Source organism: Alligator sinensis, unplaced genomic scaffold (genome assembly GCF_000455745.1).
Source record: "Alligator sinensis unplaced genomic scaffold, ASM45574v1 scaffold216_1, whole genome shotgun sequence".
Taxonomy (NCBI): domain Eukaryota; kingdom Metazoa; phylum Chordata; order Crocodylia; family Alligatoridae; genus Alligator; species Alligator sinensis.
This window is the reverse complement of record NW_005841868.1, coordinates 1,946,475-1,964,010: the sequence shown is the minus strand read 5'-3', so window position 1 is coordinate 1,964,010 and position 17,536 is coordinate 1,946,475. Positions and strand designations below refer to the sequence as shown.

Here is a 17,536-nt window from a genome sequence, read left to right as displayed (position 1 = left end):
GTTTAAAAAAATAATAAGTAAAGCAGTGCCCACCTCTGAAATCCATCTTGTTATGTCTCTGTGAAAAGGGACAGTGTCTTTTCAAGAGAATCGCAAGAAAAAAATATATATATATTATTTATTTTATAACAATGTCAACATCAACACCACAAAAAAGGAACATCCTAGTTGTTTTCAGTCAAGCACTCTTATTGTGTTGAAAAAGGCATCAGGAATTGTGTCTTCACTTGAAAGCAAGAAGAACAGAAGAAATGAGAGCACAAGTTTTTGTGGCAGTAACAAATTTTGTGTGCATGTGTCTAGGGAGGGCTGGGGAGTGGGGTGTGGGGGAAGTGCGTTTTTGTTGATTTTCTTAGCAACAAAATAAAAGAAAAAAGTCACAATGAGGTTGATTACTATTTAATCCGTGGTTTCAAACAGCTCATCAGATCAGTGTCCATCTCTGGAGTGCTAATGGTGAACATTCAGTTAAAGGAGTCTTGCAAAATATTCATTTTGCTTTAATACGTTGGTTTTCAATTTTTCAGGGCTTGTTTTCTTGCATTTCCCTTATTTCCTTGTTAGCTGTTCTCACTCCACTCTGGCACCATGCCCACCCCATGAACAGAATGGTACTGGTGGGGTGAAAGGGTTCTAGGCACCCCATGGGAATAAAGGAATTCTGCTGGCTGTAAGCTGCTTGGGGGAGACTGGATGCCAGTTTGAGGTCCACACTGCCGGACAATGGGCTGGTGAGAAACAGAAGTTTGGTGCTGAAACATGCTATGTGTGTCCCCTATTTGTGGTGATGTGTGATTGGCCACACCGGTGAGACGGGGCATCAGAGGACCAGAGGTGAAATGGGCAGAAAAATGCTGGTATGGTAACCTGTCCATAGGCTGCATGGCAGTCACTGTGCAGCTGCTGTAAGATGGCACGGTGGGCCATGTGTTACAACTGATGTCCTCTAGGCTGGGCACGGGGTCCGTTGGGGGAGCGGAGCTGGCATACATACAAGCTTGGCGCTGGGCAGATTCAGTCCTGTATGAGGTATTCAGTCCTTGCTGTTGGGAGTAACTGGACCTGTAGAAGGGATCCTCTTCTGCTGGTGAGGTTTCCATGTAGGGTTTTTTGTATGGATGCTCAGTGGTGGAACATTCCTCATCTGCTGATAAATAAAATCCCTTTTAATAAATAACAAAACTATGCTCTGTGTTGAGGCTCCCACCCATCCATCTCAAAGTGCTTTGCACGGGTGGGGGGGTCAATATTAGTACCCACATTTCACAGGGGGGAAAACTAAGGCACAAAGTGTTGATTTATCCAAGGTGCACAGATCTTGGCTAAATTCTGCTGTTACACTGATGCAAATCCAGAGTCATTACGTAGAACCATCACCTGGAACCTGGGACCAGGGAATGACTGGATTTACATCCTGAAACTGAAGGAAGCATCTGGCCTCTGGTCTCCTGACTCCCAAGTCTAGAAAGGGAAACTGGCTACAAGGAAAATTTAAGGACAGAACCATACAGCATCACTCAAAATTCTTTGTTGTGCTAGATTTTCCATAGCTAATGCCCACAGGTCACTTTACCTGTGCCCTAGTGAGATTAAACTCTAAAGAAGCCAGATGGACAAAAGGACAGTAGCGTTAGGAACCAATGTTATACCTATGTATCTGATGAGAGGCAATGTGTCCAATGGGTTTTCTGATCTTGACTTTAACACTAACCCCTGTGTAACCTCGAACAAGGCACTGTGAATCTTTACTTATTTTTTCCACATCCCTCTTTTTTCTGGTTGCCTGGTTAGGCTGCACGCTCTTTGATTCAAAACCTGCTGTTTGCTATTTGTATATACAGTTCCTAGCACAATCGTTTGCCATCACAGTTGGCAGGGTCTGTAGGTACTACTGTCATTCAAATAATAATATTAACTGCACAAAACAAAGCTCCCCTACAACATGACATTGGATTTACATTAGCTGTGGCAGCATTCAGATGTCTAGTTTCAGGGTTAACAGTTCAGACCCTTAACTGTTCACAGGGAATTAAGCTCCTAAATGCCTTTATGACCTAAGCCTATGCCCTTAAGTCAAGGATGAAAAAAGTAAAAGTAAGTGTCACTAGTAAACAATAAATAACATTCTCTGTTCATACAAGCAAGAGGAATAAGATACTGGAAAATCACTTAGGGTACTGATGCACAAACAGCTTTCTGCTGAGTGAAATGGGTCAGGGCTTTACTGTATATCAACTGTTCTGTGTACACTCCTACCCTATAGTAACTGAAAGATAGCACACAGTACCATCCCTCTATCACTGAGAGCTAGCTGTCACAGGTTAACTTCCACTTACCTTGGAGTTAGAGCATGCACACAAACAGTTACTACAGAGCAGCTAATGTATAGTAAAGCAATGCTTCCTTTTACCCCACAGTAATCAGTTCATCTGCCCAAGAGCCCATACCCTTAGGTGGGAATCTCAAGAGTGATGCAAAACATTGATTCATTCATTCATTCATTTGTTCATAGAGTTGAGTGAAATCTTAGTTCTGTTGAAATCAGTGGTCAAACTCCCATTGATTTCAAAGGGGCTAGGAATTTCACCCAGAGATTTCAGGAACAAAATCAGCTACTGTGATCAAGACTACTGTATTGTTTTAATATTAAGTCTACTGTTTTATTTTTCCTCCAAAAGAATGCTAAAATATCACGTTTAATTTATACTAGGGTTTGAACCATAATCAGCCCCCTGACAGTCCTGTTGTTTGTATTGACAGTATTTTGGTGCATATAATCAAAATATTAAGTCAGAAACATTTTTTCAATGAAGTTTTTATTTTAGTATTTTTGGGTCTTTTCCTTGGTTATGGAATTCTCCTGTGGGATTTGACAGGGCAGGGCAGTAGGTTAAAGGTGGTAGGTTAAAGGACAGGTGGCAGGGTGGCTCTCTAAAATGCCACCCTGTCCTGCCTTCTGCCTGATTTCAGGCTAACATGGCTAACTACTAGAGCTGTGTAAACCTTCGGGTGGTGATTCAATTCAGAGGAGATTCGGCCTGATTCAGTGGCTGAATCTCTGAATCCAAATTGAATCAAGGGACAAATTTAAAGGTCTTCGGAAAAGATCCGGAGAGCTTTGATGATTTGGGCAGTCCCCCATGGCTGCAGAAGGGAGCTGCAGCTGACTCTGAGCTGGTAAGTAGTAGAGGCAGGGGAGGGGACCATGGGGGGACCCCTGCCAGCCCCCCTGACTCCCTCCACTCCCCTAGCCCCCCACAATCCCTGCCCGCTCCCCCAGCCCCCCATGGCTGCCCCCCCCCCCCCTGGCTCACCCGGACTTTAAAAAAAACCCTGGTGCTCACCGGTGCTGCTGGGCAGGGGGCAAGTTCTGCTGCCCCCACTGGCCCATGCTGCATGGGGGGAGCTCTACACAAGCCCCCCGACCGCCGCCTCGCTCCCCCAGCCCCCCACGGGTGCCCTGCCCAGGCCAGCTTTAAGCTTTAAGAAAAAAAAAACTAAGAAAAGCCCCAGGACTTGCCACTCCTGCAGCAGCCTCGGGGCTTTGGGGGCTCATGCACAGCACCCCCCATGGCATGGGGCAATGGGGGGCAGCGGGGATCGCACCCGCCAGCAGGAGCGGTGAGTCCGGGGTTTTTTCTTTTTCTTTTTGTTCTTAAAAGGCCAGAGCTGGCCAGGGTGGGGCACTCATGGGAGGCTGGGGGAACAAGGTGGGGGCTCATGCAGAGCCCCCCATGCAGCGTGGGGCAGTGGGGGGCAGCAGGCATTGCCCCCCACCCAGCAGCACCAGCTGAGCTGGGACTTTTTATTTAACAAGTGCTGGAGCTGAGGCGGGCAGGACAGCCATTGCTAGGCTGGGAGAGCGGATGGGGGATGGGCCTGGGTGATTCCGAGATTCGGAGATTCAGCAGCTGCCGAATCTCTGAATCAGATTTGGCCGAATTGAATCAGGACAATGATTCGAATCACTGAATCGAATCACTGTCCTCCGAATCAGCTGAATCCAAAGCGAATACTAGCCGCTTCGTACAGGCCTAGAAAGCATGCTGTGTGTTAGCCACCCCTGTGCTAGGACACAGCCCTGCATTAAAGACTCCAAGTGTCAGAGAACTCACAACACTTTAAATAAGGAATGAAAGCTATAAAGAACGTTTACTTTCCAGAACCAAGTTTTCAGCAGAGAATGCAAAGATCAGGGCTATTCAAAAACTTTGTATTTAAATTGTTTTGGGGTTTTTGTGACAGGAAACTGGATTTCACAAATGATTTTTTTAAGTGCTTATTTTTCACAGAAAATTTTTTTTTTTTTAATTGAAAAACTAAATGCCCTCAAACGGAAAAGTTTTCAGGTCTTAGGCATAATACCAACATTTCCTATTCAGTTTTGTTACTACAGTACTTCAGGGAATATTTATATTTTGCACTTAAATGAGAAAGAAAGGAGAACGGTGCAATTTTTGGAAGAAAAGTGATGGCATCTGAAAACAGTTTAAGCAGTTATTAAGTTGAATGTAAAACATTTTTTTTGTTACTATTATTGATCTGATGAATTTTCTTAGCACAATGACACATTTTTACACATTATTATGGAATGCAAGATTTAAGTGCATCCTTAAGTGCTTTATGGAATCTGGGCCTATAAGAGAAGCTGAATATCGAGTGATATCCTGCGGTTTTGCTTCTCCTCCAAATGTCTTCGAAGTCTGGATGCAGAAGTCACCATTAAGTAACAAGAACTGAAAAACAATGCTTCATAAAATGAACCATTGTTCTGCTAATAAATTTTTCAGCATTATATTGCAACGCAGCCCCAGACACGCTCTGCTGGCACCAGAAAACATCAACCCTTTGTTTTATTGTTTATTTTACTTTGAAAGAATGTTTAACTTTATGTTTTTCCATTGTACTAAAAATCTGTCTGAATTACAACCCTAGGTTGTTGATTTTTCCATTTAGTTGGGGCACATTTCCCACAGCCACAGCACAATCAAGCAGCAATCTCAAAGTTACAGATCCATGTCCAAAATTATTGTCAGGTGAAGATAAAACATAAATCTGGTTTCCAGTATGAAAAATCAAAGTAGCACAGGCCAAATTCTTTGAAATGTAAATTGCCATCATTCCAGCGACTTCACTCGATCTGTGCTGATCTAGCTCCAACTGAAGAATTGGCTGTATATTCTAGTTCTCCATTTCCCTTAAGATCTTATACCAGTCCTCAGAAAGAACTGCATGATTATTGATGGGCTAAAATTTGTTCTAGAGCTGTTCCATCTGCCCTTTGGCCCTTCTTCCCAACCTGCAGTCCATATCTGTTCTCTGAAGTTCTGAACAAGGAGAAAAAATGCTAGGCTCATCTTGAAAATACCAGCAGATGTGGTTGTACAAACTGGTGGGCAGATCCTCAACTAGTATAAATTGGCAAATTCTGTGAAAGTGGGTCGGCCATCTGACATAGACCTGACAGTCTGTTCCTGTGCCTCCCTTCCACAAATCTCATAGCATAGGGGTCAGGTCAGGGCAGAAGCAGGTCCAAGGTGGAAAGAGGCAGTGGGCAGAGGTGTCTTTACATGGGCTCCAGGGTGGGAGCGCTTTAATTACAGTGGCTCTGAGAACTGGTCTAATTAAAGCACTCACAGCATTATGTGTATTCAGCATCCCATGCTTCCAAATGGTGGTGAGGGTGCTTCAACTAAAGCTTGTTAAATGAGCTGTAATTAAAGCGCCCTAGCTGTCATTTTGAAATGTGGGGAGGATGAATACACATGATGTGGAGGCTGCTGGAGTGTGCTAATTAGCATGTGTCGGGGCAGACATCCGGCATGTGTAGAGGTGGAGAGTTCAAAGCACTCTGACACTCCCCATCAGTGATTCCTAGAGAACTGCTGCCAACCAATGCAGCTTAGAGCAATCCCCAGACTGCTCTAACAGCTCTGGAGCCAGGACAGAGAATCCAGAGTCCATCATGCTCTTCTCCTTGACTCTTTCTACCATAAACTGGACAGGGCAGAGAATCCTGCCTGTTGTATAAATCAGCCCAATTTCACTGTGGACTGTCTGGCTATCTGTGATTTTCTTTTGATGCTCATAACCTGACAGCTTTTGATTGTAGTAGTTCTTTTGGGATTCAGTCTGGAACAATGCTGCTGTCATTTGAAGCAAAGGGGTTGATCACCTCACTGAGTGGATCCCTGAACTCTAGGAAAACCTCAAAAAGCTGAAGGGTCTGCTGACTGAAAAAATAGCCAACACCTGGGAAAAGCTTCTTCAAAGTGAATCCAAGCAAAACCAAGACTGCAAAATTGGCTGAAAACATCACACAAACTGGCTTCTTCACAAGGAATTTCATGTTCATCTATTGAAGGGACTTAACATAATTGGACCCAAGATTTCTGGTATATACTGCTTCCAGCTGGATCATACATACCACAAGACCTGTTTTTAAATGGTGTTTTCACATTTCTATCATGCATCCTCATCCAGTTATTTAGAACAATGTAAACTATATAGACTACCTAGCCAGGTCCTCAGATCAGATAGCATAAATCAGATTGTCCCTTTCAATTGCACAAGTATCTGATCCACTGCATTCCAGGAAAGGAGGATTTAGGCCCTATTTTGATTTTTAGAAAAAAATTACCCACATCCATCTTGCTTCAAAAGCATTCAGGTGGGTTCAATTTAAGTTTATACTGAAGGCTTGTGTTTTATTGTTGTTTTTTAACCCAGTGGAAGGGTGCAGGAACAGAGGCCAGTTGCTTAGTTGGTGTAAATCTTCTTACCCCACCGGCCCAAGAGTTTCAAGATCTGCACTACTTCTCCTTACACTGAATATAGAATCAAGGCAGAGGTGGCTATAATCTGTAGAGGATCCTTAGTCCAAAGTTGGAGCATCCCAAGGGAGATAGATCAGGGATCAAGCTGTTGGGATCAGGTTGATCCCACAAAGTTTGCTAGTTCTGGAATCGGCGGGATGGACATTAGTAATACCTCTTTGACTCTACTGCAGGCACAGGTATGACTGCAGCTCATGCAGTCACACCCAAGCAAGCTTGAAACAAGTGAGCTCAGATACTGATAGCCCTGTAGGCACAGCAGCGGAGCTCAGTAAGTTTTAGCAGCCCATATATTTCCCCAGGTTCCCAAGCAAGGTTTGCAGCACACATGCTGCCAAAACCATGCTGTTATCAGCACCCAAGTTTAAAGGTAGTTTTCATATATTGACACAGGTTGTTATTACCCCTTTAACTACAGCATGGTTATATCCTTAGACTTGACCACAGGTTCTTAACATTCATAGAAATTGGGATGCGTATGGGAAAAACTAGATCTTATTTATATTTCATATTCATATGGATTCTGTTGAAAAAGAGGGCCATTCCCTGTTTATTCAGCACTGCCAAGGGGGTACCAATCTCAGTGCTTCCCAAAGTGAAAGAAGACCTGGATTAAATAGAGAAGAATGGTATAGCAAGAACTCATTACTGAAATACCTGTCATGTGCATGTATGGAGCTTGTTATGAAGAAGATATGGCATATCCACATATTAAAAACCTAACACAGTTCAGTGAAGCAGTAAGGAAAGAAAGGTTTATTCTTCCCACTATGGGAAGTATTTGCTCCAAAGTGATACAAGATTTGCCTAGATAGATACGGCTAATGGATCTTGCCAAATCCTCTCCTTTCTATTAGTGCTAATGTGACAACTCATAATGCCCTTGGAGAGAGACAGTGCCAATCACCTTCCATACAGTGTCACAAGCATCCTAAAAATCCACCACATGATCAAAAGGGTGTAAAGACAGAGGAATATAAGTCTATATAAGTGACATTTTAGTTAATGGAACCCCTGAGAAAGCACATCACACCAGATCAAAAGAGGTTGTGAAGGCAATCAGGGGTGTGAAACTAAAATTAAGAGAAAAAAATATCATCTGGAAAACCTGTTTGTCATTCTCTGAATCATAAAGAGAGGTTGAGAGCAGATAAGAAGAAAAGACAAAATTTTAGTTGAAATGTCATCAGTGAAAATATCATGACAAAAACTGAAGATAGTTCCTTGGTAGGATAACATATTGGAGTTAACGTTCTCTGAAGATGGATTTCTTTATGAGCTGCTTTAAACAGATTCTGTTTCAGGACCTCAAATAAAGGCACAGGAATGCACTGCAGGATCTGAAGAAACTATTGAACTCATCACTATAACTAGTTTTTTAGGAGATTTCCAAGTCAAGGAGCATTTCAGAAGATGCCAGCAGCAAAGATCTGTTACACTAAGATGGAAACGTATAGTATATCATTTCAAGTGGCTTTCAGATGCTGAGATTAAGTACACCCAGCTTGAAACTTTGAACTCCAAGCTTTTCGGCTACAGAGTTCTTCCTAATGTTTCCAGCTCTCATCAGCCACAGTTAGATAGACAGGTTGAACTGTAAATATAGATAGCTCAGAGACTTCTACACTGATAATGCCCCCTATTAGTCCTGTGGCTCATCTATAGGATAATTTCTAGCTCAGTCACGAGACTAAACCCATTTTGGGTTGACAGATAGAAACACTAGTATCAAGCACAGAGGTAAATCTTTGTCTTAAGTGCCTGAACAGCTGGCAGGTGCTAACTGAGATGTCTCAGGATTTCCATTTTAATTGTTAGAATACAGTCCAAAGTTTATCCATGCTTAAACAGAGACCTGTTCCTATTTAAATAGTGGCAATCACTAGCTCTTGTAGCTGAAGGAAGCATACCTTGACAGCCCCCACAGTAGAGACTGATCAATTTAATACAGGAAGAAAAAACAGGTAGTATTGACAGCTGAACCTAATTTGCCCTTTGACCCTAAGAGCAGTGGTTTTCTTGCTGCAGCCTTCCTGAACAGAAGTAGTGCAGACAAGGAGTGCTAACCTATTGAATAGGAGTCAACAGTCTTGGATCTGATGATCCAAGAAAATCAATTAAGGAAACCCCAGCCCCAGGCCAGAAGATGTCCAGAACTGACTTCATAGTGAAGCCAACAATTCAATTAATGCTCCTGAAAAATTATTCAAAAAGAAAAGTGTGTGTGTGTGTGTGTGTGTGTGTGTGTGAACAGAGGCAGTTAGGATGAGATATGTATTGTTTCTTTCAGACCATCTGAGAAAGTCACGTAGGAGACAGAAAGGTTCCAGGTGAACCAGAGAAAAAGCCTGCTTTATGGGTGATATGGTTTTCCTTAGTCTAATACCGATCCTTGATCAGTGCTATGGGAAAGTGACTTCCATTGTCATGTGACCAGCACAGTCTGAGTTCAGGATGAAAGCTTAGATCAGGTTCTGATTTATTTGAACATGTCTGCTCATCCCTAGTTACTTTTCCTTTTAATTAATCTCCCTTTGCAAGGAGCCACTTGGCAGCTATGTTAGCTCTCTGTTTCCCATTAACTTCTTGTTTCTTTGCTTTAAGCCATGGTGGCTGTTTTCGATTTATTAGAAGCATGAGGAGAAAAGCAAAGCAAAGGCAGCAGAGATTTAGACTCCTGAAACGTACAGTTCTGGGCTGACGGAAGAAGCCGGTGGTATCTGACAGGACGCCGACTCTCTGATTAAAGCATTTGGCGGCTTTGATAAAAGGCCCTTAACTGCTTGTGCCACTCAAGCCATTGGAGAGATAATGAGGAGACATTGGCGGCACAGACAAGGCCTCTCTTTACCAGTCCCCTACACTTTCACAGGGCCATGCATGCAGAAAGGGGCTGATGAACTTATTGCTGAGGAGATAGTCGTCTCTTCTGTGACAATAAGAGGAAGTGAGATAATTGGGGGATTGAGGGAAACCACCCATGGAGACACCACTTAGCGGGAATCCCAAAACTGGAAGGAAACCTCTGTTGATTCCTTATCACTTTACAATGTGGAGGCAGATGATGAATTGCTTTGTGCTGCCAGGACACACCACAGCCAGAGATTGCCCAAAGGGTTTGTTGTCGTTCAGGCTTTCTTTGCTTTTTTTTTAAGAGCTTGGCAGGGAAGAGGATCTGACAAAGGTTAAACTAACTTGGAAATAGAGCATGGTGGCCACTGGAGCTGGTCTCAGAAACATCAGCGACATAGACTAAACTGAAGAGGACAAGAAGGGTGGCACAGTGCTATTTTCTCCCCACAGACCATATGTCTGCACTATAATCTGAAGACATGATTACAGCTCATACAGTCATACCTAAACTGGCTTTAAGCTAGCTATCTTGGTCACTAGGAACAATGTAAACTGGTGCAGCAGGGGGCTACAGTACCACCTGGGACCCTGCATAAATACTTGGTGGCTACACCTAGTTTAAGACTTTCTCAGATTTGTAGGAACTTCAGTCACATCTTTGACTTATAGATTTCATAGATGTTTATGGTCAGAAGGGACCTTAGTAGATCATCGAGTCTGACAATGTCTTATAGTAAAGACATACTTTAAATAAACTATATAGGTACAGTGCAGTTAATATGCTGGCCAGAAAACAACAGTTCTGTTGTATGAAAAGTTCTGATTTTGCTTTTGTTCTGCATTAGGCTGAAACTGAGTCCTCTCAGATTTTTTTCATGGAAATACACATATGCGTGCATACATGCAACACCCACATGCACTCTCCTGCAATAATATTTGGGTAGGACATTCCCCATGGATGTGGAGGTGCAGGTCCAAGTTGCTGCTGTCCCTGATTAATATAATGCATTTCCCCATGTCTTGGTACTTGCATGTACAACATCTAGAATTATGTGGACTTGATCTCAGCTGGGACCACTAGTTGTTATGCTTTTATGATCCTATATAGGAATCTGGGCCTAGAGTCACAGACTCTGCCCATGTGGAATGGAAGGCTTTGAGTGTTACTATAAGTAACTATCTGTAGCAGCTGGGGATGTCACTATCTTCTTTTCTCTTGAATGCCCTTATGGGCCACTCCCACAAGTATTCCTCATACAAGTATTCCTACTAACTCCAGAGAACATGGGCTAATCACACAGGGACAGGTGGCAAACCTCATACTCCTCCTGGTGAGCAGCTACCCTCCAAAGTGGACTCATTGACTTTTATGAGATTACTTATACCTGTAACTGTTGATTAAGTACTGTTTATAGTGCGGTCTATAAAGTTCTGGCAGGGTTGGGCCATGGTCATACAGGAGGTAAGCAACAAAACTTCGGTCACAAGGCATTATGATTGGTTATAGTTGATCAATTTGTAGGGTCATGATGTGAGTACTTCTGTTATGGCCCTTGCCCGTAACACATCCACTACAGATGTAGAACGGGAGACTGAAGAAAATACCTGACAGTGAAAAAATGGACATTCCAGCAACTGAGTCTTCATCACCAGGGACTGACAAACCATGGCAAAGGTGGTGATGTCTCAACCACCTACCTACTGAAGATGGACACTTCAAGGAACTAATGAAGATGTGGGGCTATACCATTGGTTCAATCACCTGTGACTGCAGCACAGAGCCTCAGACTATACAACATCTACTGTAATACCTGCTGCAACACCTGCTTGAAGGAACATGTACAATGAAAGATCTCACGAAGTATGATGAACCAGCACAAGCATGTGTAACAAAATGGTCAAATGTGGTATAGAGACACAAAAAGAAGAAGAAGCAACAAAGCTAGATCACCTGAACTCTAGTCTGGTTTCATGGTCACTAGACTAGGGATTCAAAAGAAGTGTACTCTGTACACAGCATATCTGCAGAAGGGTAAGACTGCATTAGCCAAATGCCACCTGCAATCCAGACTATCTTGTTATTTACATTTACAGATTAACCCTGAAACCTTCTCAGAGCTAGAAAGACAGATAAGTCATCTTTATCTGCATCACTGGCTATCTTTCTGGATGTGGATTCAAGTTTGTTGTCACCTCTGTGCTTCATCTGAACTTCTCTTTTCTCATCCATCTGAATCAATAATGTTTATACTACCTTGGCAGAGCCATCTCCACAGCTGGGTGCAGTCAGCACAGCTCCTGAAGTCAGTGAAATGACAGTGATTTACAACAGCTGAGGATTTGGCCCAGTGGATTTAGTGAAGGTGCTACTGACCCAAGGCAATGACAAGCTCTTGCCCATTCAAAGATCTTAACTTTAAACCAGAGCTGGGAAATTGCTGTATTTGTTCAAGGATGAGGAATGCAAAATGGCTTTGCTGACCATTCTTAGGTAGAGAAAAAAACAAGGAGACAATTAGGTAGAAAACTGCCAATGCCTGACCTTTTCTCTTGGTACAGTGGTAGATCTGACTGTGCTCCTGGGAGATGGGGTATGGGTTGGCAGGTGGTAGCAGGTCCTGGGAGGTGCTGGAGACCCCATTCTCACACTGGTACTGGGAGCTGAGGTTGGAGGAGGTGGAAAGAACTCTGGTCTCACCACTAAAAGGGCTGTGGTTAGAGGACACTTTTTGTCTCACCGTGCTCCTAGGAACCACAGGATACTCTTTGCTGAAAAACACAGGCAAAAAATGCAGCATGTTAGTGTCATGGATTTGCTCCAATGTCTACTGAAGCCATCCTGTCAAAGAATCTATGCTCCATTCATGCTGTCTGTTAGATGAGACTCCACAAAGACTAGCACACCTTGTAATATGCTTCCCATTGGGTCTCTTCCTCTTTACATGGCCCTCTCAGCCAGTAAGACTGCTATTATATAAGAAGACCTGCTTCTGCTATCCTGCTGACAGTGAATTGAGCTGACTTGGATATAAATTATACATCACTTTTGCCTGTTGTTTCCCATTGCTTTTTACCAGTCTCGACAAGTTTCTCTGTCCTCAGAAGCTGAACCCCTCAAAGCAGACATGGTACTTTGGTGTCTATAAGTAATAGCCAATCAATTATACATGGTATAGTCTGGGGTGGCCAACCTGTGGCACGAGTGCCACAAGTGGCATGGGCAGGTTCTTTGTCTGGCACTTGGCAGATCAGGGAGGACACAGGTGGCACAGCAGCAGGTAGGGCAGGAAGCAGAAAGCAGAGCAGGAGATCAGGCAGGGAGCACAAATCAGGAAGTGGAAAGCAAAGAGAAGATCAAGCAGAGGAAAGAGATCAGAGTGGCATTCAAGGATGATGCAGGGTCAATGTGTGCAGCACCTGCCAAAAAGACTGGCCTGCATTGGTCTAGTCAAACACTTAGGACCAGTCCATAATGGGGAGGGAATAGGGGGTGTGCCTGTACCAGCATAGTTAGCACCCCCATAATGCCCTAGTGTAAACTCTGACTTGTTCCCATGAAGCTATACCAGGGCTGAAATACTTCTATAGCTACAATTCTAGCTACAAATCCCACACAGACAAAGCCCTGTGGGATTTTGCATTCATGGTTCTCCATGCACTTTAGATTGTGGCTGGGCATTATCATCTCCATTTTACTGAAACAGAAACCGAGGTAATTCCATTGAGTCCAGCTGTGCCCACTCTATTATTTATAGCGGGACTGAGAGGATTCTACCGTGATCACAGGGATTAGGATGCTGTCACTGCCACATGGTAACAGTACAATAGACAAAGAATGGAAGAGGAAACTGAGACTCGGGGAAGTAATGCGATTAGCCAAACTCCCATAGAAGCTACATGACTGAGCCCTGACTAGCATTGAGATCTCATATCTCTTTCTCCTGTGCTGTGTCCATTGGACCTTGTTGCCTCTTCTGTGATCACAGACATCATGCATATGAGCCCAAACAGCATGTTGGACTGACTGGTTCCTGCAGACATTTACATCCCTAGGTAAATTTGCTTAAATGAGGTATCAATGGGATTCTGCATGTGGAGAAAAGGCCTCTTGGGCATAACAGCTTGTAGGATCTAGCCCTGCATGTTTCCATTATGAGATCCCTTAGAGAGAACCAATCACTGTGGCAACAAGGAACTTATTTACAAAACTGAGCAATAGCATTGGTATAAAACTACCCAGAGTGGGCAGTGTTTATCCAAACCACTACTTCAATAATTGCCAGAAATATTACTAGCCATGATGTCATTGGGAGGGTGGGGGGTCAACCAAGAGCTCAAAAACAAATAAGTGTGTCTTGCATCATGCCACAAAGCTTGCCAAAATCTGGGTTCTTGTTCTCTGCCAAGCAGAGATTAGTCCAAAGGTGGGGTCTTTCCCCTGAGGAAGCATAGCTGCTCCTCCCAGGAGAATGACCACAGGAAGGGACAGCAGGAGCTCAGGGATGGGTTTGGGGTTTGAGGTCTGGGACCCAGACTCCACAGGATGAAAAAGAAAGAAAGGAAGTGGAATGAAACCAGAGGCTCAGTCTTTGGATACTTATAAGTATATGAGTTCTATAGAAGTCAGCAGATGTTTTATATGTATTATGGACTCGGAGACATACTTTCAATTCTGTGTGCATTCGGTTGTGGAGTTTCTACCCTCTGCTCTTGTTACAGGAGAGGTTACGCAGTATTATGTAGAGGCAGAGGACATGGCTTATAAATGGTATGGAGCTCAGCATTTCCCAACCTTGAGGTTCTAGTTTATAAATTAGGGGAACCTGCCATTTGGTGCTGTGCTTAACCTCTCCACTGAGTCCTTGAGGAGATTTTGTAGACACCAGATCCCAAAGCTACATCAGTACTTTATTCCTTCACTGAGGAAATGGGCAGAGAGGGAGATACTACATTAGAAATTCCCCTCAAATTTCTCCTTGAATTGGCAAACTGCAGGCTATTTTCTTTCTCTGCTCCAGCTCGCCTTTCCCAAACCCACAGAACCCAACTGTGCATATTCATATGGCGTGAGACATGGGACACGGTGCTACCAAGTTATGGAAATTACTTAATTTCCATCCCTGTGGCCACTCTGGGGAACAGGAAGATGACTTTTCAAAGTGTTTCCACTATCTTCCTATGGGGACATCAGTGGAGGACAACCTTTTTGGCAGGCATGCCACAAATTAGCCCTGCATCCTCCCTGAGTACTACTCTGATCCCCTGAGTACTACTCTGATCCTCTTTCCCCTGCCCAATCTGTTCCTCTACTTTCTATTTCCTGCCCTATCTGCCATTGTGCTGCTTATCTTTTCTTTGATCTGGTCATGCTCAGAGGCTGCTCATACCACTTGTGGCAAGTTGGCTATCCCTGAGGTAGGGGATTTGTCTGTGTATAGCTCCCATTCAGACAGAAGTTAGTTATGGTACTTTATGGACTAAAATACCACAAGAGTACCCCAGTCACGATCATGATTCCACTGGGTAAATATGCAGTGAGGGACCCTCCCTGCTCCAGTGAGTTTCTAGCCTATATGGATACATTCTCTGTCAAAATGGAAAACTGCTGTCTACAGAAAACACTCAATTTTCATTGAAAATCTGACTGCCAGAAAACTGAACTATATTTATTTTTAAATTCAGTATAATGCCTGGGTGGGAGGGAGAGTTCAGAAACCTCCTGCTTCCCACTGAGATGTTTTCCGAATAACGCACCATGATCATGTGGCTGCTGTGATTCACAACCCCCCCTCACAGGGGCAGAAAACCAGGGTCCACCATTGGGAGATGGACCCTCAGGAGGCTCTACAAAGGGAGTGGAAGCAAGAGGTGCTAAAGTACAGTTCTGGTGCTCTACAGTGCCAAGTCAAATTTTGAATACTTCAGTGTTCAGCTGAACTATTTTTATTTTTATATATACCCAAAAAAACCCCTCCATTATTTTGGTGGGGAAAAACTCTATTTTCTGGCCAAGTCTATACAAAACACCACTGTTCCCTCTTGCCCACTTGCCTTTCTGCAGAGATGCAGAGGTATATTTAAACCATATTCTTCACCAGGGTATCTGAGTTCTAACAAAGAGATTTCTCTGGCACCTTCTAAAGCAATAGTTATCTTGAAACATTTATATTGCTTGCAGAGTACCCTTAGTACACTGGGTACAGCAATCACTTCAGATTGCTCTTTAAAAATATATTAGATGTTTTTCAGTGCCTAAAAGTCACTGTTCTAAAAATAGCCAATTGTAATCCTAGGCTAAGCTTTAATGGAATGAAAGCATTTACTTACTGCTGGCACAGAGAGATCATCATGCCTAGTAAATTTGTTTTTCAAAATAACTGCATAATGAGCAGCTGGGAGTATGTGGAAGGCTGAATAGGTCTGGCAAATATATTCAACCTTTTGAGCAACAATGGGACATCACTGCATTAAAGCCAGAATGCCGGGGTTATACTTTTACATTAGGATGTTAACGTGTTACATTTTTTCACATTAAAGAATGGTAATATAAAAAGATTGAAAGAATTTACAAGGAGGGATGTGGTGTCACCAGCCTACTTACATCACTTGATAGGGCTAATGATATACATCTAGTTACCGTGTTTGATGTATTACAGGACTATGTTGTAGCCCCAACCAAGACTGGAATTGCACTCTGCTAGGAGCTGTAGAAATACAGTGAGAGACAATCTCTGCCACGCAAACCTTCCAGTCTAAATAAACCAGACAGACCAAGGCAACCAGATGGGAGCATTATTTTATTTTACTGCCATATTACAGACTGGGTGGCAGAGTACATAAGGTGTCTTGCTGGGAACCAGAGGTGCAACCTTAAGCGTTGCTCTGGTCTTGCATCAATGGGTGCCACACCACCACTCCTGCAACCTACCCAATGGTTGACCTAGTGACAAATAGATACCCCGTTGTTTGGCTTGGGAGACAAAAGTGGCTCGATGCAATGCTAGCCACATCACTCCTGTGTGTGCTACTTGCTACACAAACTGGTGTGCCTTTACCTTGTAGACCTTTGGCCATTTTAAAGATGGTAAATTGAGACCCAGAAAGACTAAATTACTTGCCCTAGATCACACAGGAAGCTTGAAGCAGACTCGTGAATTAAGCTCATGAATTAAGTGTGGCCTTGTGGGTAGGGCACTAGACTGAGTCTCAGTCTAGTCCCTTACCCACAAGGCCACACTCCCTCTCTTAAAGCCATTGGCTGGATTTCTACAAAGCTGTGTGGAAATGTACCTCCTTGACAGAGAGGGACAGAGGACAAAAAGGTGAAGGAGAAAGATAAGAAGGAGAGACTGGAGGAACAGGTCTTCTTTCATGGCCCCTGGCCCTCAACAAAAGCAGCAGAAGCAGTAAGGAGATGGGGGTGCCTGCTCTATGCCAATCAGTGGAGAATTTTGAAATATTTCACTACTCCCTGGCTAGTGGTACAAGAGTGTCGCTGCAGACTGGGGCAACTATGGGTTCACTCATCACATGAAGTCAAATCAGCTTGCATTTTAACACATTCTCACAGCTAACTGCTCATCAAAGACATATTGGGCTTATGAATAAATTACAGAAAATGCCCCTGATCATGAGCGAAACAAAGGAAAACATATGAATGAGCTGGCTTTGATTTCACTGGGATTTGCTACCTTTTTAAAATCCAAAATGCTAGTCTGGCTTACCAACCCATATCCTGTTTAATTTATCACTGTCGGAGGGGCAGGGAAATGGTAAACAAACATGTAAGTGAGACAAGAGGAAAGAAGAATCAGAGGAAAGATGATGCTGTTTCTATTCCAAGGTGC

General features: G+C 43.4%; 1 protein-coding gene across 9 annotated transcripts in view; it reads right to left on the bottom strand.

Annotated features, from left to right (window-relative positions):
• Positions 1-383: 383 nt before the first annotated feature.
• The window catches only part of TBX5 (T-box 5), a 90,286-nt gene continuing 73,133 nt past the window's right edge, over positions 384-17,536 (bottom strand). For 6 of the 9 annotated variants that reach the window (XM_025193037.1, XM_025193045.1, XM_025193032.1 and 3 more), the window contains 2 exons: positions 12,232-12,458; positions 384-1,147 (listed from right to left, as the gene is read on the bottom strand). In XM_025193037.1, coding sequence (XP_025048822.1) covers positions 561-1,147; positions 12,232-12,458 — 814 coding nt within the window. In that variant the 3' untranslated portion in view covers positions 384-560. The remainder of the gene's footprint in view (positions 1,148-12,231; positions 12,459-17,536) is intronic. The other 3 variants (XM_006016793.2, XM_025193050.1, XM_025193048.1) reach the window with 3 other exon arrangements.